Below are 23,947 nucleotides of genomic sequence, written 5' to 3'. Positions count from 1 at the left end.
TGATGTATTTATTGTCAGTATACAGTTCTAGAATAATGATACTAGTCACTTTCTAAATTCCAATTTGTAAGTGTGAGGTCTCTCCATAAATGTCTGTGCCTCTGGAGATTTCTTTTTTTTTCTTTTTTTTTGCGGCAGTGGCACAGGAGGTAGAGCGGCCATCATGGAATTAGCAAGTTCCACGTGGCTGCTTGTCGAACAGAGCTGCCAGCTCTCCCGCAATGAGCGTGAGACACACGCAAATGACGTTCTGCACACACACTCACGCCACACATTGTATCTCTCTCGGCGTCAAATCACCCCAAGTGGAACACTGCGTCAACTCATGCACCACTGAGACATCCACTTCTGCCGGTATTTGAGCGATAATAGTGAACTAAATTATTGTATCTGAAGTAGCCTCACCCGTTAACTGTAGTGAAAAGCAGCAATGATAGGTGTGTTTGTGTGTGTGTGTGTGTGTGTGTGTGTGTGTGTGTGTGTGTGTGTGTGTGTGTGTGTGTGTGTGTGTGTGTGTGTGTGTGTGTGTGTGCGCGTGTGCGCGTCTCTTGTGTGAGGGACCCTGCGCGCATTTACGCACGTGTCATTCCATTGATCATTTACAGTATTATATCCCCAGACGCGGATGAAATTAAAATATTAACCCATGTTGCCATGCTAGTAAAGCCTGATAAAAGTGGTGCAATGTTAAATTGCACCAGAATACAGGTAATTACAACTGCTCTGTTAAAAGGTTTCGGGAGGAAGACCCCCTGATCTCCCCCACCAAAATGATCACACCCACAGTATTAATCTCCACCTACCACCAGTTTCTGCCATAAAATTACTTGATTTCATTATTGAGGGGTAGATTTGGAAAATTATAGCACACCCACCCAGTGCAACATACCAGCTGTACCTGGTTGGGGTATTACAACTGGCATGTTGCACTGGGTGCAACAAACAACATCAAGTACAACAATGAATACACAAATACATTTCTTTGGCGTGCGGTGGTGACTCCCATGGGTCGATAAAATACAAAAATGATAATAATATATGCTGCACACGCCACCAAATCTCACTCCAAGGTTTTCTGACAAAACTCCTAGGGGTCCTTGATGTGGTTCCAGGGGGGTCCCTAACTAAATGATTATTAGTTAGGAACCAATGGGTCTGTAACTAATTCATATACCGCCTTTTCCTTTACAATGTATTTCACATTCACACGCTGATGGCGGAGGAAACCATGCAAGCAAAGCACCAACCTGCTCTTCTGTAGCAGCTATAGAGGTGTCTTGCTCAAGGACACTGACGCGCAGCCCGGAGGATTCAATTCAATTAAAAAATTGCAGAGATTTTGTGAATTTCATTTAGTGAAAATCTTTGAATACATATATTTTTAAACTGAACATTTGTAACTCAAATCTTTGCTGCTCGCGGGTCCCTGACTCCCTGGAACAAAATATTTTACAAATGCTCGCTTTAAAAAATATATATTCAAAGATTTTCACAAACTTTCACGATTTTTCAAAAATAGCAGATCTACAAGCTCATAGCGCAGAGCTTGTATATCTGCTTTTTTTTTTAAATAGCCAAAGAAATCTAAAATGACACAGATGCGTTCCCGGACTGAATGGGTTAAAGACGGCTGCTCTACCTCCTGAGCCTCCTGAGATTTCAGCGTCTACATCGTATGAAATGGGGATCTGTGACCTAATTCATATCAATATGGGGGGTCCATGGAATGAAAATGGTTACGAATCACTGATCTAGAAGGACATTTACATAGAGCCATATGAAATCCGTTTTATTTTTTTCCCAATTCCGTTTTATTTTTTCCCAAATTCTGTTTTTTCCATTTTAATATTTCTGAATTCTGTATTTTGCTTTTTATGCTCATTTTTACCATAAAAAAAGTGTCTGGTAAGTGGAAATGAATAAATGTCCACAATTTAATAAGATATAACAGTCCATACATGTCTCTGAAAGAATACGCAAAAATGTTACCCAAAAGAATTCGGTCTGAGCATGCGCAAAATGGCGTCGCCCATGTATTATTATCATTTCTATCTTCTTTTTAAGACGATTTCTATGTGGATTTTATTGTTATAAAGTAGGATGTGGCCATGCAAAATGGTGGTGTCCCGTGGATTTGTAAAAATTCGCGGTAAAAAAAAATATTTTACCGCGAATATTTTTTATATTCCAAATTCTGCAATATTCCGTTTTTTATTCCAATTCCATTTTTATTGGTCATTTCCGTGATTCCGTCCGCGATTCCGTTAACATGGATTTCATATGGCTCTACATTTACACAGGTTGAATTGGGGGTTGTTGATCGAGAGATTGCCTACAATAAAGAGTGCTTTACTGTTCTTATTGACCTTTTTTAACAGTATAGAGATGATCTCATTAGCTGAACATCCTACTATATAATTGGAGTACCGTCCGTCTTGGTGTCCGTCTTGGGTCGACCGACCGGCCGACCGGGTATGGGCTAGTATCATAGAAAACACATAAATGATCAAATAAGGCTTGGTCAGTCGTAACAGTCTTATGTATTTATGCAGCACAGTTATTTTAATGTTAAATTAACGTTTGTATCTCTGTCTCTGCAGAACAAGGAGAAAGAGAGGATGAAGGAGAGGGAGAAGGAGGCGAGGGAGAGGGAAGCTCGCTACAGCAACGGCCACCTCTTCACCTCCCTCACCGTGTCTGCCACAACGCTCTGCTCCGCCTGTAACAAGAGCATCACCGCCAAGGAAGCCCTGAGCTGTCCCAGTAAGAGATACACACACACACACACACACACACACACACACACACACACACACACACACACACACACACACACACACACACACACACACACACACACACACACACACACACACACACACACACACACACACACACTACACACTCAAGTTCAGAGTGAGTGCCTTTGATAGTGGAACACACAATAGAATACACATGGATTCAAGTTCTCAGTCGCCATGACCGTTTTCAGTGCACGCTTGTCGCGCACCAAAAATAGCCGATCTACAAGCAAACTAACACAACACGTCACGCTGTGACGTGTTGTGTTAGTTATTTTAAGATTTAAAGAGTACTTGCAGTGGTCAAACTAGCTAATGTTCAGAAGCGTCTTCCATAAAACCCTAATGGTCTCGGATATTTCATAAAAGCACAGGTTAAAGGCTCAATCTGTGATTTCTTCAACTGGTTGGCTGTATGTAGAACAACATAGGTTTACGATAATACCTAAACATAATTCTAATGAACAAAATGTTTTCAGTCAGATTACTTTTTTGCTTTATTCCATGAATACAGTGAAACAAATATACAGCTCCTCACAGTGCTTTGGTGATTGCCCAATGCTGTTTTATCAGTGAAGGCATAACTGTGGTCTGTTTTTTTCTTGCCAGCACACATGCCGTTCTGTCTGTTTATGTTGCTATGGAAACAGAAGCTTGTAAACACTATGTAATGCAATATAACCCAGTAATTAATGTCAGAGAACCCAGTAATTAATGTCAGAGAACACAGTACAACACAAAGAAACACAATAGAAGACAGTGCAACACAATGGAATACAATAGAACACAGTACAACACAATGGAATACAATAGTACACAATGGAACACAGTGTAACACAATAGAAGACACTACAGCACAATGAAATAGAACACAACGGGTGACTCCGTATGCTAACTGATGACAGGTTATCTCGGGGTAAATAGTTTAAATTAAGCTGGATTGGTTATCGGTATATTGATGTTTTATCCAATCAGACGTTATGCCTCAGGACAACGACCTTTATGGACGTGCGTGTGTGTGTGTGTGTGTGTGTGTGTGTGTGTGTGTGTGTGTGTGTGTGTGTGTGTGTGTGTGTGTGTGTGTGTGTGTGTGTGTGTGTGTGTGTGTGTGTGTGTGTGTGTGTGTGTGTGTGTGTGTGTGTGTGTGTGTGTGTGTGTGTGTGTGTGTGTGTGCTTTTCATATGTGGAAGTGAATGGTTCACAGAGGAAGTAGCTAGTTGTCAGGCATATGCTGTTTTATTTGCCTTCACGTTCAGCAGCATAGTTAGCACGCCACATTGAAAACAATAGAATACAGCTAGCATGCCACATTGAAAACAATAGAATACAGCTAGCATGCCACATTGAAAACAATAGAATACAGCTAGCATGCCACATTGAAAACAATAGAATACAGCTAGCATGCCACATTGAAAACAATAGAACACAGGTAATGTAGTGTTAGCACACTACATTAAAAACAATAGAACACAGTAATGTTAGCACACTACATTAAAAACCATAGAACACAGCTAGTAATGTTAGAACACTACATTAAAAACAATAGAACACAGGTAGTAATGTTAGCACACGACATTAAAAACAATAGAACACAGGTAATGTAGTGTTAGCACATTACAATAGAATACAGGTAGTGCTGTTAGCCCGCCACTTTGAAAACAATAAAACAATAGAACACAGAACAATAGAACAAAAGAAGAAGAGAAAAGAAGAGGGAGAGAGAGAGAGATGCTGAGGAGGTACAATGGGTGGAGGTACAGTAGATGGGGAGGGAGGGACAGATAAGCGAAGGATGAGCCACGGGGAGGAGGGGAGATCAAACCTCAACCAATACACCAGAGAGAGAGAGAGAGAGAGAGAGAGAGAGAGAGAGCTGTCAGCTGCAGGTTCAGAACAGACAAAGAAGTCAGCATGTAGACAGACTGATTTGAGTTACTGATTTGGATCATATTTTTATTTGACATTATTGTTTTACTATACATTAAAAAAAAAAAATATATATCTGATCAACAAGCTTGTAGCATGTAGATTGTGATGACATTTTTGGTTTCGTTTTTTATGTCTGGAGCACTGGACCAAATTTCCCTGTGTGTGTGATAATAAAGTTGACAGATCTATGATCTCACAACATGTTGCGAGCTTGTAGATCGGCTATTTTCACTGTCTTTGAAAATTATATTGACACCCAAAATATGGAAGCCAGGTTGAACATGCTTTAGGATTGGCAGACAGACAGACAGACGCACTCACGCGCGTGCGCACGAACACACACACACACACACACACACACACACACACACACACACACACACACACACACACACACACACACACACACACACACACACACACACACACACACACACACACACACACACACACAGGGAGGACGTCTGTATACATTCTGTCCATCCACTGGTCCTTTTTCTCCCACTTGACTGCCTCCCAGCATGCTTTGCTGTTGAAACCCTGCTGTAGAGGAGTACAACCACAGTGAAGAGGAGGATAGAAAGATGGAGGGAGGGAGGGAGGGAGGGAGGGAGAGAGAAACAGAAAGAGAGAAAATGAGAAGGAAAATGAGAGGAGGAGAAACAGCTCGAAGGAGTCAAAACCTCCTGCCGTTACATTTAATGGTCACACATGCGCGCACACACAGCGCCCAGAGGGGGAACGTGTGCGTGTGTGTGTGTGTGCGCACATTTCTGTGTGTGTGTGTGTGTGAGTGTATTCCTGTGTATTCAAATTTCATCCTTTTGTACAGAGTCTGGCAGGTAATTTTTTTTTTACATTTTATTTCATCTAAAACCGGAGGATCAGAGCTACTATAATGTCATCATTACCCAAACAGAGAAGAGGCACGTGATGTCAAATGAACAGTTAATATGTCTGGCACTGGTCCAATGACAAGCCTTTCTCACTACAGTGCAAGAAACGCTTCAGTGATCTGGCACCCAGCCAATCGGAACCTGACGGCACGTGTAGGATAAACTCGTTTTTAAAACCGTTTTCATGAGGGGCTCTGGTTACCAATATGGGATTTAATTTAACTATTATTATTAATATACTATTTTTATTAGTACACACTTTTAATACTTGATTCTGATTCAATTAAGGCATTCAGTGGTATTTTAATTCTGAAGACCAGGTTTATGCCTGTTTACATATAATAATATTATATATTTTGGTAGTGGTAAGCTAATAATAAAATAGATTTTTAATACGTATTTAGTGTCAAATTAATTGATATCGTTCATAAGTATACCACGTGATGCTTTGGGTTTGTCCTGCATCAGTGTTGGTATTAATTTGTGCAATGATGTCTGTTTTCCTTTTGTTTGGACCATCTAACAGTCAGCTGTGTGTGTGTGTGTGTGTGTGTGTGTGTGTGTGTGTGTGTGTGTGTGTGTGTGTGTGTGTGTGTGTGTGTGCGTGTGCGTGTCTGACAGACTGTGTGCTAATCCTGTCTCCTACCCACTAACAGATGTACCTCCCCTCCTCTAGACTAGAGCGCACACACAAACACACACACACACACACACACACACACACACACACACACACACACACACACATACACACACACAGGTGGTACCCCTCGCCCCAGTTCACAGTCTCTGCGGGGCGACCATTCAAAATGTAGGGCAAGGTCACAACCTTACATTATATCCCCACTTCCTTGCACACGCCATTCTTTGACCAAACTACACCCGATCTGTTAATACTGGGAGGAGGGGCTTGAAGTGTGTGTGTGTGTGTGTGTGTGTGTGTGTGTGTGTGTGTGTGTGTGTGTGTGTGTGTGTGTGTGTGTGTGTGTGTGTGTGTGTGTGTGTGTGTGTGTGTGTGTGTGTGTGTGTGTGTGTGTGTGTGTGTGTGTGTGTGTGTGTGTGTGTGTGTGTGGGGAGTGAATGAGCAGGACCAGATTTGAGGATTTTTGCTCAAAGGCACAGCAAAGATAGCTGTTCTTTCTCTGTCTGTTTTCCCCTCTATCTCTCTTTCTCTCTCTCCCACACACACACACACACACATTAATGGCCTCCCATTTTCCAGTAAACAGATTATGTTTTATGTTTTTGATGACCTCGTTCTACAGACAGACAGACTGACATAAAGACAGTCAGAAAGCAACATAGATGTGTCTCCATTTCTCTGTCTGGATGATAAGTCTCTCTCTCTCCTCTTCTCTCTCCCCCTCTTTGGCAACAGATAAGTCAATTAAAAAAGAAATATAATAATGTATAAATTAGTAGTATTATATGTGCTTATTATTTATTATAAAATGAGTAACTATATATTATGACATAGAGGTTAACAATGCGAGGATAATGGTCACAATCTGTTTGAATATTAACTTATTGTCAGTACAGTTGTAATAATGTGGCGCCAGAATGATTTGGCTGACCTCCAGTCAGTGTTATGACCTGCTCGACTTGTGTGTGTGTGTGTGTGTGCGTGCGTGCCGCTGATCTGCGCTCAGCATGGCTTCGCTAGGTGTGAGATTATTGTCCAGACAGATTATCTGCAGATTAAGAGGCCAGTCTGTTGTTACTCCTAATCTGGCGATTAACAACAAAACAATGATGTCACATGACTCACATCTATATGATATGCATGGCGTGTGTGTGTGTGTCACTATAAGTTTACTATAGGGTCACACACCACTCCATCATCACCTTTACCCTAATGCCCCACTCCCAGTGCTGGTACACAACACCGAGGTGCAAAAGAGCTCGCTTTGGGAAAAAGCCTGACACCTACAATCATAGCCTCCTTAAACAACAGATGTCACTGAACAGGCCAGAGTGTGTATACTGCCGTCTGTCATTTTGTTGTTGTTTATTGCTGTTATTGTGTGCTGTTGTATTGTTGTTAAGTACAGTACTGTGGGAAGGAATTTCTCCCTGTGGGACAATAAAGTCTACAGTTGGGTCAGAACAGACTCATTACAACCCACACTCGAGGGCAGCAAACATCGGCTATTTGAAAATAGCCGAAGCTCACAACGAGCTCGTAGATCTGCTATTTTCAAACATTTTAGTACTTTTACTTTTGGTACTTTAAGTACATTTTCATACCAATGCTTTTGTACTTTTACTCAAGTGAATTTAGAATTTCGGCCTTTTCTAACAGAGTACTTCTACATTGCAGTATTGATACTTCTACTTAAGTAAAAACATTTGAGTACTTTTTCCACCACTGTCTATATTCATGAAGAATAAAGCCCTGTACTGCGCTGTACACACAACTGGACATTGGTCAGAGGGTATAGCACTAGAGGAAGAGCCTATAGGGGTCACCACTCAAGTCAGTAGGGGCCATTCTCTGGGGTTCACGAAGGCGCGTGAAAATTCCACGGCAGCCAAGTAGTTTCAAGATATGTTGTGTTGGACAGAAGGACAGGCCAACCGACCGACAGCTGTCTTTGGAGCCCAGGACAGCAGGCGATGTGACTGCTGTCAGAGAGAGAGGGAGGGAGAGAGAGAGAGGTAGGGTTGAGTCAAGCTAAACCACACAGTAGGGTATACATCACAAGCTTCATCATGATCCATTGAATCATCAAACCTGGTAGCCCCCCATCTGAATACTACCATTGTCCTAGTCATTAACCACTATATACTGGCCTATACTTTGTCGCCTGACAAATAGTGAAATCAGCAGAAATGTTTGCCTGTATTGACATACCCAAAATAATGACACATCTACATTACATTACGGTTATTTAGCAGACGCTTTTATCCAAAAGCGACTTACAATAAGTGCATTCAGCATAGGTAGGCAAGAAAACGACTAATCACCAGAAGTCTTAAGTGCGTTCTCTTCTAAAATAAGCAACTAAGAGTATACCTAGCGCTAAAGTAAAAGTGCAATATATCAGCTACCTAAGTACTTACTTAAAGGTAGGGTAAGTGATATTTTTTGGTTAAAACAAAAAGTATTTTGTTAAAAGGTTAAAATACTATATTCTGATAGTAATCATTGCTATAGAGTGTTTTTTCATTAACAGATGTCTCCCTGTCTATCCAGCTCTTTAATAAACAGAAAATACATTTTTCTGTAGGTGTCAAAATCTCAGCCAATCAGGAGAAAGTACCCATTTTTAAGCTTAATTTGCATAGTGTTCCAGTTCCAATTTTGCATGCTCATTTCTTAGTGTCATCACTTCCAATTTCACTTGTTTAATCTGTATCCTGATTGAGTTCTCTGTCCTGGTTGGATAAAATTGGAAATGAAACTGAAACTGAACGAAAATGCATTTTCTGTTTAATAAAGAGGTGGAGAGACAAGGAGACTCCTAATACTGAACAAACACTCTATAGCAATGAGTACTATCAGAATATAGAGCTATTTAACAATTATTTTAACCAACGCAAATCACTTACCCTACCTTTAAACAGATGAGACAAATGGAAAAATCAAATGAGCAAGAGCTAAAACAAATAAGTGTATCGAATAAACAAGATCCAATAAAAACAAGAGCTCGTACAAATAATTGACAACAAGTAGGCAAGGCTAAGAGGAAGGGTCAGGGTGGTGTTTCCTGAAGAGGTTGGAAGTGGTCAAACCTTCCACCCCATCTGATTACTAACATTTCACCATGCATCACTCTATTCAGGAGGTGTTGGTGTTATTTTAATGTTGAGTTTTAAAATTCTGTGAACTGAGGATCAGATTTCTGTCTGTTGCTACTTTAGCTTGTGTTACCTCACGCTGGAAGAGCATTGGTTGCTCTTTGAAAGGTCCGTGCAAACCGGGTCAAAGTTCAAACGTGTTGGACTTAGAGCAGAGAGTGCTCAGGCGCCTGGTTTGGCTGATGGGTTGCCATGTGTTAGAACAGATGCTGATGCTCAGCCAATTCAATTCAACTTGATTAGATTATAGTGCCAAATCACAAGTTGTCTCAAGACACTTTACATAGAGAGCAGAGAGACCCATCGTTTTCCCCGGTGACACACATTTGGTGACACTGGGGAAGGAAAAACTCCCCTTTAACGGGAAGAAACCCCGATCAGAACTAACTAGGGCTGCAGGAAAAAAAATCGATTCTCATGTTGGACGATTCAGAATCGATTCTCATTTTCAAAAAATAGATTTTTAATTTTTTTCCCCCCAGTATTTTTGTATGATGAAATTTTTGAGAAGTGACAAGTTCTGGGCTGAATTGGGAAAGAAAATCTTTTTTGAATCGGAAAAAAACTTTTTTGAATCGTTTGTTTTGAAATAGTTTTCGGAATTGTGACCCCAAGAATCGGAAACGAATCGAATCGTGAGATAGCAGAAGATTCACAGCCCTACTAGGCACTAGGGTGGGCGGCCATCTGCCTTGACCACGTTGTGCAGAGAGAGACAAGAAAGAGCAAGAAAGATGAGGAGGGGGGAGAGAGAAACAAAGATGGACAACAATAACAGCAATACAACAACAATATAGCAACAACCATTGAAACCTTCAAACCGTCACCATCCATGGGAGCTATAATAACAATCCATAGCCGTGAGAGAGATCTCTTTCAGAGATCAACTTCTCCACACACTTTAGACAGGGGGCTTTATTAGACAGGATCTTTGGCCTGCTAACTCGATGGATCGGTCCAGATCGCCAGAACACCCCTATCACAGGTACCTAGGACAGTGGTTCTCAAACATTGTCATCTCAATGATGATTGATATGACAGCTGAATGATGATTGATATGTGATTGATAGGCTGCAGACCCCCATTTGAAAATAATAAGTTCCAGGGACCGACGTAAGAGACCATTTGTCTTGAAAATAGCAGGTTGGCTATTTTCAAATAGCCGACAATATAAAATAGGTCTTAAGTGTTCAAACTGTTTGTAATTTTCCTGTAACCCCCTCAAGCCTCCCCTGGGAGTCCCCGGACCCCACCTCATGAACCAAATACAGAGTAGAATGAAGATCTCAGCTTAGGGGGGGTTATCCTGAGGTCATGAGTAGTAAGCTCTGTCCCTCAGGACCCCAATGGAAGAGAAAAAGCTCTGCACATGGTAAACACAACCGCTTTCAGATGATTACAAGACACCCTTTATAAAGGAACACGCCCTAGAAAACAGTTATTTTAAACTGTGTGTTTGTGTGTGTGTGTGTGTGTGTGTGTGTGTGAGAGAGAGAACTGTGGTTCTAAACAGGAACCAGTCCATTTAATAGCTGCAGTGTTGTTGAGTGGTTCCATGTGGTGTGATGTGCCTCAGTCAGTTTGTGTGTGTGTGTGTGTGTGTGTGTGTGTGTGTGTGTGTGTGTGTGTGTGTGTGTGTGTGTGTGTGTGTGTGTGTGTGTGTGTGTGTGTGTGTGTGTGTGTGTGTGTGTGTGTGTGTGTGTGTGTGTGTGTGTGTGTGTGTGCACGTTAATTTCAGGGCGGTTATGGGAACAAAGGCAGCTGTGTGTTTCGGACTGACATCAGATCTGCTGTTAGGAAATGTCTAAAACATACTGCCAAAAGACCTCTACTGACTGACTGCTGATCAGCTGTGAAACACCCTTACCAATAGTAAGGAGCACAAGGATCAGATCCTAGATCAGTGATTGACTTCACAATCAACCAATACTAAGGAGTGCAGGAATCAGATCCTAGATCAGTGAACACACGATGAACACACGACGAACACACGACGAACAAGATATAAGAAGAGTAGAAGCACGCACGCACGCACACACACACACACACACACACACACACACACAGTTGGTTATTGTTTGTTATAATTATGTGACTCTGTCATGTCCTCCTCTTGTTATGTCTCTCTGTCATGTCTCTGTCTTTTGACATATGTCAAAAGCATAAACAAAAAAAGTTTGTCTCTATTCTGGTCCTATAATAATGTAAATTAATCTGTGTGTGTGTGTGTGTGTGTGTGTTTCCAGCCTGTAACGTCACCATACACAACCGCTGCAGAGACACGCTGGACAACTGTATCAAGATGAAACAGAGGGTGAGACATTCATTGAAGTGAACCTTCATCAGTCTTGTTAACACATCAAGTGCCAGAGGTTTTTTGCATCGAAGCCTCAGACACTTTTCATCTAGTTGTGTCTAATGTCCCAGCTGTCCCCCACTGTCACAACACACAACCATAGGATTCAGCCCTTAACCCCTATTTATAACACTTGGCTTGGTTGAATGCTTGATTCTGATTGGTCAATCGCTGAATTCATTGATCTGTTATTTTTGAATAATGACCGTTGTTGAACTCAATGACAGACCGCTGTCTAATCAAGGACACGGCACACCTTATCAATCTGCGTAGCTTGATATTTTTGCCGTATCCAACATAGTCTCGCATTATCGCATAGCCAGACCTTTCACAGTTCCGCCCACTCCGCTTGACAGTGGAGGGAGCCTTTGGAGAGTCTGGATATGCGAGCGAGACTATATCCAACATGGCAGCTTTGTAAACAAACACAATGTCATGTACAGCTAAACATTGCACTCAGGTCTCAAGAATGTTTTTGGAAACATTTGAGGTGAGCAATAGACAATGCAGTAAGAATATCGATTCTATTTCATCAACATCACATCAACACTCCGAGCCGACCTTGTTGCACTGGACGTCAGGGTTGCCAGATCTGCTTATTATAATTTCCCCGCAAGATTTTATTTGAAAATAGCAGATCTACAAGCTCACAACGCGTCGCATCGCGACGCGATGTGAGCTTGTAGATCGGCTATTTTCAAATAGCTGATGTATATGTTAAAGTGCTCATGTGGCCCATAGTCGCTTCTTTTGGGCTGGTTTTCCTAGACCTGGTTGCTTGTTTCTCTCACATAATCTGGCAACACTGCTGGACGCGCCTGGCATAAATTAATGGACTACTTTCAGCACTGTAAGCAATTAAATCGTTTTGAAACCAATCAAGTAGGGTTGGTGTTACTTTTGGGTGAATGTATACAATTTCTATTAACTCATTCAGTGCCAGACTTATTTTCTGGCTGTGTTTGCCCAGTGCCAGAGATTTTTCGATTTTTCTTAGATTTTCAAGTAGTCACAGAATATTTATCTCCAGTATGATCGACCCCCTGATGGTTGCCAATCACAGAGGGTTTCACTATGCTTACGCCAAAAAAAAGAAAATGTCATCGCGACATCCCGTTCCCTTTTTTCCACCTTTGAAAATAGCATGTCTCGGCCAAAAAGACATAGTAAAAAAAAAATTGCACAGGAGCCGAGATAATGGATTTTTAAGTAATACGTTATCGGATCACGTTATCCTGGGTTCTGGACGTTTAAAAAAAAACGTTAAAAAAAAAACCGCATCAACGGCATCATACCGTATACTGTATGTAGCACCGCTGATCCCATTACATCCTAAATAAAGTGGTTTATTTCCTGTGTAAACGGTTAATTCGTTAAATCGTTCCATCCCTACTGTACCAGCTGTCTAAGTTGAGTAATACCTCATTGATCCCTGTGTATTTAACCCATACTAAATATCTGGAACTACTTGCGGATTATACCAGGCTCAGTCCACTATGTGGATTATGCGGTCGACACGCACTGACTTTTTGCACCTTAAAGGGGAAATCCACCCATTTTCAATATTTAACTATGTCATTAATATAGCATAAAGGAGTTGTGTGGAAATAAGAAAAAATTAAAAAAAAAATTAACATTGCAAAAAAATTTAACATTGCAAAAAAATTAACATTGCAAATTACACCATGATGAGTCATCACAGTGTAATTTGCAATGTTAATTTTTTTGCAATGTTAATTTTTTTTGCAATGTTAATTTTTTTTTTAATTTTTTCTTATTTCCACACAACTCCTTTATGCTATATTAATGACATAGTTAAATATTGAAAATGGGTGGATTTCCCCTTTAATCCCATGTCTAACGCACTGACTCTTTTTTTGTCTTTTATTGTGCTTTTCTTTTTTTTTTCTCTAAGCACCTTCACGTCCATAAGTATATCATGCACAGTATACATACATTGCTGCTATGCTCAGGCACCTTCGTCATATTTTTTTTATCTCAGGTTCTAGTGTAAATATGTAGATAACTTGTTTGGCCTTTTTGTTGTTCTCTTGTTTGATCTCCCTTTCCACTTGCCCCCCCCCCTTCTTCCTCCCCCTCTTCTATCTATGGAAATAACGTTGCGATGGGAACGATGTACGAAAGCGAATTTCACCCACTTTTTTACCTTGTAAACCTGTGATGTGACAATAAACCTGATTCTGATTCTGGAGTCTCTATTAACTGTCCGTCTGTCTGTCTGTCTGTCTGTCTGTCTGTCTGTCTGTCTGTCTGTCTGTCTGTCTGTCTGTCTTTCTTAAACAGCAACAAAAGTTGGCTCTGGTGAGGAACAGCGCAGCACTTCAGAATGTGTCATTGAGGAACAAGAGTAAGTCTGTCTGCCTCTTCCTCTCTTTGCTTGTCTGGTTGTTGTTCCTATTGGTCACTTGGAGAGGATTGAAAATGTGGTTGTTAATTTAAATAATTTTTTCGGCTTCCTTTCAATTGTACTCTCTCTCTCTCTCTCTCAGCTCCTGCAATGAAGGAGCGTCCTAGCTCGGCCATATATCCATCAGAAAGTCTACGATCGTCTCTCTTGGGGTCGAGGCGGGTTCGCTCCGGTCTCTCCGGTCTCTCCAAGAGCGTCTCCACCACTAACATCGCTGGGTGAGTCCACAGCAGCAGTCTGATTGGTCTGCCATACAGGAAGTGATGTCTGAAAGCCTTTGTAGTAGTGGCTTAACACAGGTGCTTTTAACCATTTAAGCCCAATTATGCGACAAATGCAAAAATAGCCAATCTACAAACGCACAACACTCTGCATTGCGACAGGTTGTGAGCTATTTTTGAAACGTTTGGAATTTCAATTTCATTTTGCCTATAATGACACATAATGAACTTCTCTCTCTCTCTCAGTAATCTGAATGATGATTCGCCGTTGGGTTTGAGGAGGATTCTGTCTCAGTCAACAGATTCTCTCAACTTCAGAAACAGATCAATGTCTATGGAATCAATTAATGACGAAGGTAACACACACACACACACACACACACACACACACACACACACACACACACACACACACACACACATACACACACACACACACACACACACACACACACACACACACACACACACACACACACACACGATTTATTTATCTTCACACGCAGAGCAAATAGCAGAACAATGCACTGACATTCATGACATCACAGATTTTACACACACAACCAATTACCTACTACAGCATCATGTCACTATGTAAGTACATCACTAGGGCAATGTATCAATGTCAATAAACTGACCTTGACAGCATATCATATCACTATGACAATGTGAGTTTGACATGTCAGTTAGTATATTGTTGCTGTCGGGTAGAAACCTTTTATCTCCATATTTAAACTTTTTTGTGTTTTTTCGTAAATGAACGCCCTACTTGATCATACTGCAGCGTCACACAAAAGTAGCAAAAGTACCAGATCTGCAAGCTCAAAACGCGGCGCAAAGCGACGCGTTTTGAGCTTGTAGATCTGATACTTTTGCTATTTTAGAATTTGAATCCTGAAAAGTACATGTATTTTAACCTGTGTGTGTGTGTGTGTGTGTATGTGTGTAGGGGAGGTGTACTATGCATCTCTGTTGGAGGAGTTGGAGGTGGAGGGCAAAGATGTGGAGAAGGACAGTTGGAGTATGGTTGTCGACCCGTCGTTTCTACAAACGCAACGCAAAGACATCATGAAACGCCAGGATGTTATCTATGGTACACACACACACACACACACACACACACACACACACACACACACACACACACACAACACAAACACAAACACAAACACAAAAACAAAAACAAAAACAAACAAACAAACAATAAATAAATTAGTATAACACTGTGATTGAAAGTGTTATCATCCATGTAGAAAGTATTTGTGTTTGAATGCAATCTAATTGTGTCTAAATGGAATAATACAGTATATCATTGTATAATAATACAATAGGTAATTGTATTAATGTATATACTTGTATGAATCACTTTAGCCCTGTTTTAAAAAATGTTCTTCTTAGAAATGTTTTTATTTATTTTTGGCAGTAAACTATTGCTACAAGCTACGACAAGCAATTTTTTAAGAGAAGAGGTTTGTTTTAGAGCAGGGGTCTTCAACGTTTTCAGGCCAAGGACCCCCTAGCTGAGAGAGAGATGAAGCAGGGACCCCCTCTATATTGTGTAAAATTGTGTTTCAGATAAACTTTTGCTGCTCTTTCTTTCACCTTTCTTTTACACCTATAACTCTTTGCCAAAGATAGCCGATCTACAAGCTCACAACACAGCTGGCGAGGCGTTGTAGATCTGTAGCTTGTAGATCTGCTATTTTTGGCTTAAGTTCTCCCCAGAAAAGGGATGCTAGGGTTCAAGTGGTTAATGTAAAAAATAAATCATATCACACAAAGATCTGGCGGACCCCCTGTAGTAGCTCTGAGGACCCCCTAGGGGTCCCGGACCCCCTGTTGAAGACCCCTGATGTAGAGGGGAAAAAAGGAGCCGACAAGGAATAGACCCTGCTAAGTATTTAGGGTTTAAGTGGTTAACACATATGAATGTAATGTGTTTCTCCAGAGTTGATCCAGACAGAGTTCCATCACGTGCGGACGCTGAAGATCATGGACGGCGTGTTCAGACAGGGCATGCTGGACGAGGTGCTGTTGGAGCCGGGCGTGGTCCACGCCATGTTCCCCTGTCTGGACCAGCTGCTGGCCATCCACACGCGCTTCCTGGCCCAGCTACAGGCCAGGAGGATCCAGGGTCTGGCCCCTGGCAGCCAGAACAACTTCACCATACACAGACTGGGAGACCTGTTGACTCAACAGGTATATATGTCACAGTACGTTTGGAGAACCAGTACGATTGAAGACAGAGCGCTCGTTTTTAGGCACGGGGCTTCGGGGCGATGCGGGGCTTTTCGAGACAGGGTTTATTAGCGAGGCTCGCGAGGAGGAGGAGCTCCTCCTCCTTCTCCTTCTCCTCCTCCGTGTGTGTGTGTGTGTGTGTGTGTGTGTGTGTGTGTGTGTGTGTGTGTGTGTGTGTGTGTGTGTGTGTGTGTGTGTGTGTGTGTGTGTGTGTGTGTGTGTGTGTGTGTGTGTGTGTGTGTGTGTGTGTGTGTGTGTGTGTGTGTCAGGGAGAAACTAAAACAAAAGCCAGCAGAACACAATAAAAGTATCTTAACAGTCCACCTGATTCGAATGCTATCTGCATTGAATGGGGAAATAGGCGAGTTTATTAGACCTTTGAATGGGCGAAATAGGCGACCTACTTACCTACCCACGATTTATCAGACCATTCATTGGGTGTTATCAAGACATACTAACCTACCAACTGACATGACTTAATAGTTCAGTTTAGGTTTCGCTTTTGGTTTTGGACCCTGACGGAGGCGCGCAGTCACAGGCGAACTGTCACCCCGTGAAGGACCACAGAGGGAGCTAAGGCGACCGAGTTGCCGTCCTGAACGGTGTGACGTTCGCCTGTGCCTACTCAGCGCCGTTTGAGTTATGTACCGATAGGCACAGAATCGTAAATATTGTTGTGCGGACTGCTCCGCCTCCAAGTAGGTCAGTAGCTCCTGAATGAATGGTCTGATAAATCGCGGGTAGGTAGTAGCCTATTTCGCCCATTGAAAGGTCTAATAAACTCGCCTATTTCCCCATTCAATGCATTGATAGCACTCGAAGCCGGTCACACACGCGCGCACGTGTGTGTGGTCGCGGCAATATATGCTTGTGCACAAGCCTGGCTTGTGGCTCCCTCTAGTGTTGCTTCTACAGAATTGCTGGGTGGGTGGTAAAAACGAGCGAGCCTTCTTCAATCGTACTGGTTCTCCAATCATACTGTAACATATATATATACATGCGTAGACCAGTGGTTTTCAACACTATTCATGCCAAGGACCCCTAAATTGATATACATTTGCCCGCGGACCCCCATCTGAAAATGTTTTGTGCCAGGGAACCCCAGAAGAGAAGATTTGAGTTTAAAATGTTCGCTTAAAAAAAAATATATATATTCAAAGATATGCACACATTTTAAAGATTTTTCAAAAATAGCAGATGTACAAGCTCATAGCACGGCACTCGGTGCCGCGCTATGAGCTTGTCGATCTGCTATTTTTGAATAGCCAAAGTTAGTGGTTAAAATGATTGTGACGCTATGTTAATTAATTTCGCTGGGGACCCCCTGGTACTCCCCAAGGACCACTGGTGGTCCCCGGACCACTGGTTGAGAACCACTGGTATAGACCATATAGACTGTAAAAAAGAAATGGACAAAGTTACGCCCATAAACTCTACAGACCGTAAATGAAGCCTATTTTTCAACGATTTCAAAGCCGCCGTCTTTCTATATCCGGTCCGAATATGCAAATAAGAAACCTGAAATTAATGAATGCTATTGGTTGGGACCAGAGTGGGGAGTGGGGAATGAATGCTATTGGTTGTGTAGCTTGTCAATCAAATCATCACAAGGTAGCCACGCCCCTCCTACAGCATACCCTACTTTATCATCAATTAAAAAAAAAAAAAACGCATATCATGGTGATTAAAAGAAGACTTTAAACTAGCAACTGGAAGCATATAGTATTTATGACAATACATTTTGTAAACGTTTATTAAGGTAATAAAATCAAGTGTAAAGTTCGGCAAAAACCCATCCGCTTGAATGGAGCCTAATTCTTTCTGACACCAGCAGGGGTGAAACACAGAGACTACAGGCCATTCATATGAACTGTCACTTCCTATACAGCCTCAATTTACAACTCAGAAGCTGGCCCCTTGGTATAGACTCCCAAACATTAGCATAGCTTGCCCGGCTTCGCGATGCGTCCATCAGCGTGTTCATGTTTTAGGCGGGTTAGTTGTTGAATTAGACTCACTCTCTCCCTTCCCCTCAGTTTGTAATAAGTATTGCATCACAAGAATAGACACTTGGACAACATAGGCTTTGCTGCGTTCACACTGGCAGCTACAAGGATACAGGCTACCATTCATTTTCAATGAAAGCCAGCGGCGTGAAGATGCAAGGATACATCCAACTTCTGTAGCTGCTACAAAAGCTACAACGGCTACAAAGCTACAAAAAAATGTGAGCTGGTTTCAACTTCAGCTACAAAGATACAAAGCTACACATATATGCTGTGTAGCTTTGTATCTTTTGTATCTGCCAGTGTGTGAACGCAGCATAATGTGTCAGGTTTTGTTTCCTGTTGCAGGAATATCAGTAGCAGACGTTCCCTAGCAACACTGTGATGCTAGAAAGATCTATGGTGTTTCTATGAGGAAGTAGTAGTCCCTCCCTGCCGACTGCCTGTATAAACAAGGCGGTTGCTAGGCAACGTTAACATTTCAGATGTCCATCTCTGCAGCTCTGTGCGCGTCGTCCTGACCTGCATCCACTCCATCGCTAGGCTTACGCAGAGGTCAAAGTTCATCTTAAATGTTGTTACTTTGTCCTTGAAGCTGCAATCCAGAACTTACTTTAATGAATAAAACTAATGAATCTGTATAGTACAGCAGTGTTTCCCCATTAATTCCCCATTGATTACAGGGGGGGGTGTGAGTTCATGTGTTTTTGGAGGTAGTCCAACATTTTTAACTTGTTGCACACATTCATAACTTGCTTTCATCCACTTTCTGTGTGTGTGTGTGTGTGTGTGTGTGTGTGTGTGTGTGTGTGTGTGTGTGTGTGTGTGTGTGTGTGTGTGTGTGTGTGTGTGTGTGTGTGTGTGTGTGTGTGTGTGTGTGTGTGTGTGTGTGTGTGTGTGTGTGTGTGTGTGTGTGTAGTTCTCAGGTCAGCATGCAGACGACATGAGGAAGGCGTACTCTGAGTTCTGCAGTCGACATCCCAAATCGGTTAAACTCTACAAAGAACTGTTGGCCCGGGACAAGAGGTTCCAGCACTTAGTGCGGGTGAGAGAGGAGAGGAGAGGAGAGGAGGGAGTGATAGAGGATTTGGGTGGGTTGGTGTCAGGAGGTACCAGTAAGATCTCACATGCTCTAGAATGGAGCGATAACACACACTAACACACACACACACACACACACACACACACACACACACACACGCTCACACACTCACTGTTTGAAGTGAGACGGACTCAGTTAGAATAATGAAACTATTCATGGGACAAAATACTAAGAAGCAGACAAAGATGAGAAAGAAAGAGAGAACTTTTATAAGTAAAGAGAGAGAGAAAAATGTAATGGATGTGCCATATCGTCTCTGTCGGTTAGGAACCTCATATGTCCAAAACTTTTCAGGGCTGAACTTCAAAAATAGCAAAAGTAGCAGATCTACAAGCTCAAAACGTGCATGTTGAGCTTGTAGATCTGCTACTTTTGATGCGTTTGTGTGACGCTGTTGTATGATCAAGGAGGGCATTCAATTTACAAAAAAACAACCGTAAAATACAGAGATAAGAGGTTTCAGCCATGACAGCAACGATACGTCCAGTTCCAGCAGTGAGCAGGTTGTTTGTCTTCCAGAGGGTCAGTAAGGGTCCACTGCTGCGTCGTCATGGAGTCCAGGAGTGCATTCTATTGGTCACCCAGAGGATCACCAAATACCCCGTCCTCATCCAACGGATACTGGACAACACCAAGGGTACCTGTCTGTCTGTCTGTCTGTCTGTCTGTCTGTCTGTCTGTCTGTCTGACTCAGCGTTTCCCAAGCTTTTCAGCTGGAGAGAAAAGATACATTTGGCGTGCCCAAACTTATGAAAATACATTATAATTAATTATAATATAATTAACCACTTTAAGTTAAGTCCGATTTAATAGGGAAAATAAGCCAATCTACAAGCTCACAACGCGTTGCGAGCTGGAGACCATAAAATGGGTTTTTTACCCAAAAATTTGTCCTGACTCACTGTTTGGGAAACACTGGTCTAAACTGACTGTGTGTGTGTGTGTCTTCTAGGTAACGACGAGGAGATCCAGTCCTTGTCCACATCTCTGGTGCTGCTGAAGGATCTGCTCAGCTGCGTGGACCAGCAGGTCCTGGATCTGCAGAGGACACAGAGGCTGCAGGAGATCCGCTCCAAAATGGACCCGCGGGCGCAGGCGGAGGTCCGGGGAGGCGGGGCGTTCAGAGGAGGTGAACTCCTCCGCAGGAACCTCATCCACGAAGGAACGCTGCTCTGGAAGACACAGAACTCCAACCGGCTGAAAGGTGTGAAAGGTGCAAACACCGTTTATTTTCTTTTTTTTAAATAATAATAATGAATAAAAAAAATATATTGTGTTTTACCCTGTAAAACCACTTTGGTTCATTTTCGTGTGGCACCCAGCACGTTATCATAACTTTAGTCAGGTAACAGGTGGTAATTATTATTATTATGAAGAGAAGTGACTGACTGTTATGCCTCTGTCTCTGCACCTGGGCTGCTAGCTGCAGTATACACAACGGTGTCAGATTTCACTTACGGGGGCGGGTTCCACTTAACAACAACCTGTAGTGACGATGTGCTCTCAATTAATCTTACAATTATTTCCTGTTTGCGTCTTGAACAACGCCGATGAAGGCTGTTTGAGCTGAAACACGTCCGTTGTTGGTCTCGGTGAGGAACATGAGATAGTGAAAAGGACATTATGGAGTGCTGCTGGCTTGTTTATCTTCTCGTTGTATTTTATGACCTTGCAGTCGTGCTCCTAAAGCAGGGGCAGGCAACTTTCACTCCAGAGGGCCACATTGCATGTACTGGCAGACATCTCTTTTCTCCGTATCTTAACTTTTTTTCGTTTTTTATGTCACACAGAAGTGGCAAAAATAGCCGATCTACAAGCTCAAAACGTGTCGCAGGGCGACACGTTTTGAGCTAGTAGATCTGCTATTTTTGCTATTTTTTAAATGGAATCCTGATTATTATTTTTGTTATCCTGAAAAGTAACATTTTTATTTAATTTCAAATGCATTTAGTTATACTTATGTTAACTTTATGAACTTAAATACAAATACATTGGACATAAAAAAGACAATAGAATTTTAATACTAGTCATTGAGCTACTAATATAGACTGAAGTAATTAAAGCGGGTCATGTTTGCATATTTGGAATTGTAAAGGTCCTTACACACCGGCGAATATTCGGACTCGTTCCGAATAATTAAAAGACGCTTTTTGCTTCGCGAAACTGATGTAGACGCTTGCATTGACTTCATAAGGTTTTAAAAAAAAACGTATTTATTCGCATGAAGAATTCGCCCCGGTGTGTAAGGACCTTAACAGCTGAAATCAATAATGTATCATTATTCCGATATTAACCTGCGGGCCACATTAAGTGAAGGTGGGGGTCGCATGTGGCCCCGGGGCCGCCAGTTGCCCATGTATGACCTAAAGGCTCATCAGTTTGCTAAGGTTTGGTTTCTGTTTCTGGATCATTGCCAGGCATGTCGAGTACGACGCCTAGTGGTTGACAATATTAATGCAGGCTGCCCGGCACACTATATCTTCCTATAATTTGAGTAACCTCTGTCTGTCTTGGGCCGTGTCTTGGGTCGTCTGTGCCCGATCAAACTGCGCATGCGTCGCATCCAATCCAGCCGCGACACACTGTTGCCCGTGTGTGTGTGCGAGACGACTCGCGCTAAACGTTGCGTTTGTGTGTGTGTTTGCGATGGGACCCGGGGGGTTCCGCGACGGGGGGGTGTGTGGGGGGTTGCCCCTGGGGGGGGGGGGGTTGCCCGTGGGGAGGGGTGACCGCGGGGGGTGCCGCGGGGGGACCCGCGGGGGGACCCGCGGGGGGACCGCGCTACAGGACGTGCAATAACCCCAAGTTTGCAACTACTTTCGTCTGCGCCCTTCACCGGGTATGGTCTAGTAGTAATGAAAGTAATTAAAGTGGGTTATGCTGTGTTACCGGTCTGACCAGTGTTGACATTGCATTTATTACTTGTTGGGAAATTCCCCACACCGTGACATCCCTTATGTGTGTGTGTGTGTGTGTGTGTGCGTGCGTGCGTGTGCGTGCACTGGTGGATTCAAACCAAATATTTACTTTTCCTTCTTTCTCTGGTGTGTGTGTGTGTGTGTGTATAGATGTACAGGTTTTATTGATGTCAGACATCCTGGTATTTCTTCAGGAGAAAGATCAAAAATACATCTTCCCTTCACTGGTCAGTACTCCTCCCTACCCCCCTCTCCTCTCCTCTCCTCTCCTCCCCTCCCCCCTTGAGATATATTTTATTTATTTTAAATTGTTTAAAAAAACTGTAAGGATTTAGAAAACATTTTTAGAATCGGCCTCAATGGGTTAAATGCCTAATTTATCCCCTCCTCTCCTCTCTTTTCCTCCAAATCTTCACCTCGCTTGGATCTCCTCTCATTTTTTTTTTTCTCTTCTTTGATTTCTCTCTCTCTATCTCTCTGTCTGTGTCTCAGGACAAGCCAGCGGTTGTGTCGTTAAACAACCTGATCGTTAGGGACATAGCCAATCAGGAGCGAGGGATGTTCCTCATCAGTCACTCCACCCCTCCAGAGATGTATGAGCTCCACGCGGCGTCCAAAGACGACCGGAACGCCTGGATGAAACGCATCCAGCAGACTGTGCACAGGTCAGACAACATCCACATCGCCAGTTCTCAAACCTTTTTTAATTTCAAGCGACCCCCGTAACTCTGAGAGTGTACAAAATGTAACCAAATGGACCCGTAAGACCAGTGTTGCCAGATTCTGTGAGAGAAACGAGCAACCGGGTCTAGGAAAACCAGCCCAAAAGAAGCGCCTATGGGCCACATGAGCACTTTACCATACATCAGCGATTTGAAAATAGCAGATCTACAAGCTCACAACGCGTCGCGATGCGACGCGTTGTGAGCTTGTAGATCGGCTATTTTCAAATAAAATCTTGCTGGGAAATTATAATAAGCAGATCTGGACCCTGCGTGAGACCTGTAAGGGTCCATTTGGAAACACCTCAAGGAACCTGGGTGGTCCGAGGACCCCACTTTGAGAACCACTGATCTAACTAATCTCACATCTCACACGGTGCTGATGTCAATGTTGCCACCTAGTGGTCTCACTGCCTCACTGTTGCTCTCTCTGTCTGTCTGTCTGTTTGTATGTCTCACTTTCCGTTTGTCTAGCTGTCCATCCAGAGAGGAGTTTCCGCTGATAGAAACAGAAGACAAAGCCTTACTA

General features: G+C 42.6%; 1 protein-coding gene across 5 annotated transcripts in view; it reads left to right on the top strand.

The window, feature by feature from the left end:
• The window catches only part of LOC308084557 (rho guanine nucleotide exchange factor 2-like), a 78,810-nt gene that overhangs the window by 43,617 nt on the left and 11,246 nt on the right, over positions 1–23,947 (top strand). For 3 of the 5 annotated variants that reach the window (XM_080427242.1, XM_080427240.1, XM_080427243.1), the window contains 13 exons: positions 2,601–2,763; positions 11,674–11,741; positions 14,088–14,151; positions 14,294–14,429; positions 14,679–14,788; positions 15,382–15,525; positions 16,381–16,631; positions 19,596–19,721; positions 20,298–20,415; positions 20,731–20,991; positions 22,847–22,923; positions 23,189–23,361; positions 23,893–23,947. The exon at positions 23,893–23,947 is cut by the window's right edge and continues 13 nt beyond it. In XM_080427242.1, the coding sequence (XP_080283368.1) occupies positions 2,601–2,763; positions 11,674–11,741; positions 14,088–14,151; positions 14,294–14,429; positions 14,679–14,788; positions 15,382–15,525; positions 16,381–16,631; positions 19,596–19,721; positions 20,298–20,415; positions 20,731–20,991; positions 22,847–22,923; positions 23,189–23,361; positions 23,893–23,947 (1,746 nt within the window). The remainder of the gene's footprint in view (positions 1–2,600; positions 2,764–11,673; positions 11,742–14,087; positions 14,152–14,293; positions 14,430–14,678; positions 14,789–15,381; positions 15,526–16,380; positions 16,632–19,595; positions 19,722–20,297; positions 20,416–20,730; positions 20,992–22,846; positions 22,924–23,188; positions 23,362–23,892) is intronic. The other 2 variants (XM_080427241.1, XM_080427244.1) reach the window with 1 other exon arrangement.

The sequence above is a fragment of the Gymnoscopelus braueri genome (assembly GCF_963280865.1).
Source record: "Gymnoscopelus braueri genome assembly, chromosome: 4".
In the NCBI taxonomy this organism is placed as follows: Eukaryota; Metazoa; Chordata; class Actinopteri; order Myctophiformes; family Myctophidae; genus Gymnoscopelus; species Gymnoscopelus braueri.
This window is presented reverse-complemented; position numbering and strand designations above follow the sequence as displayed.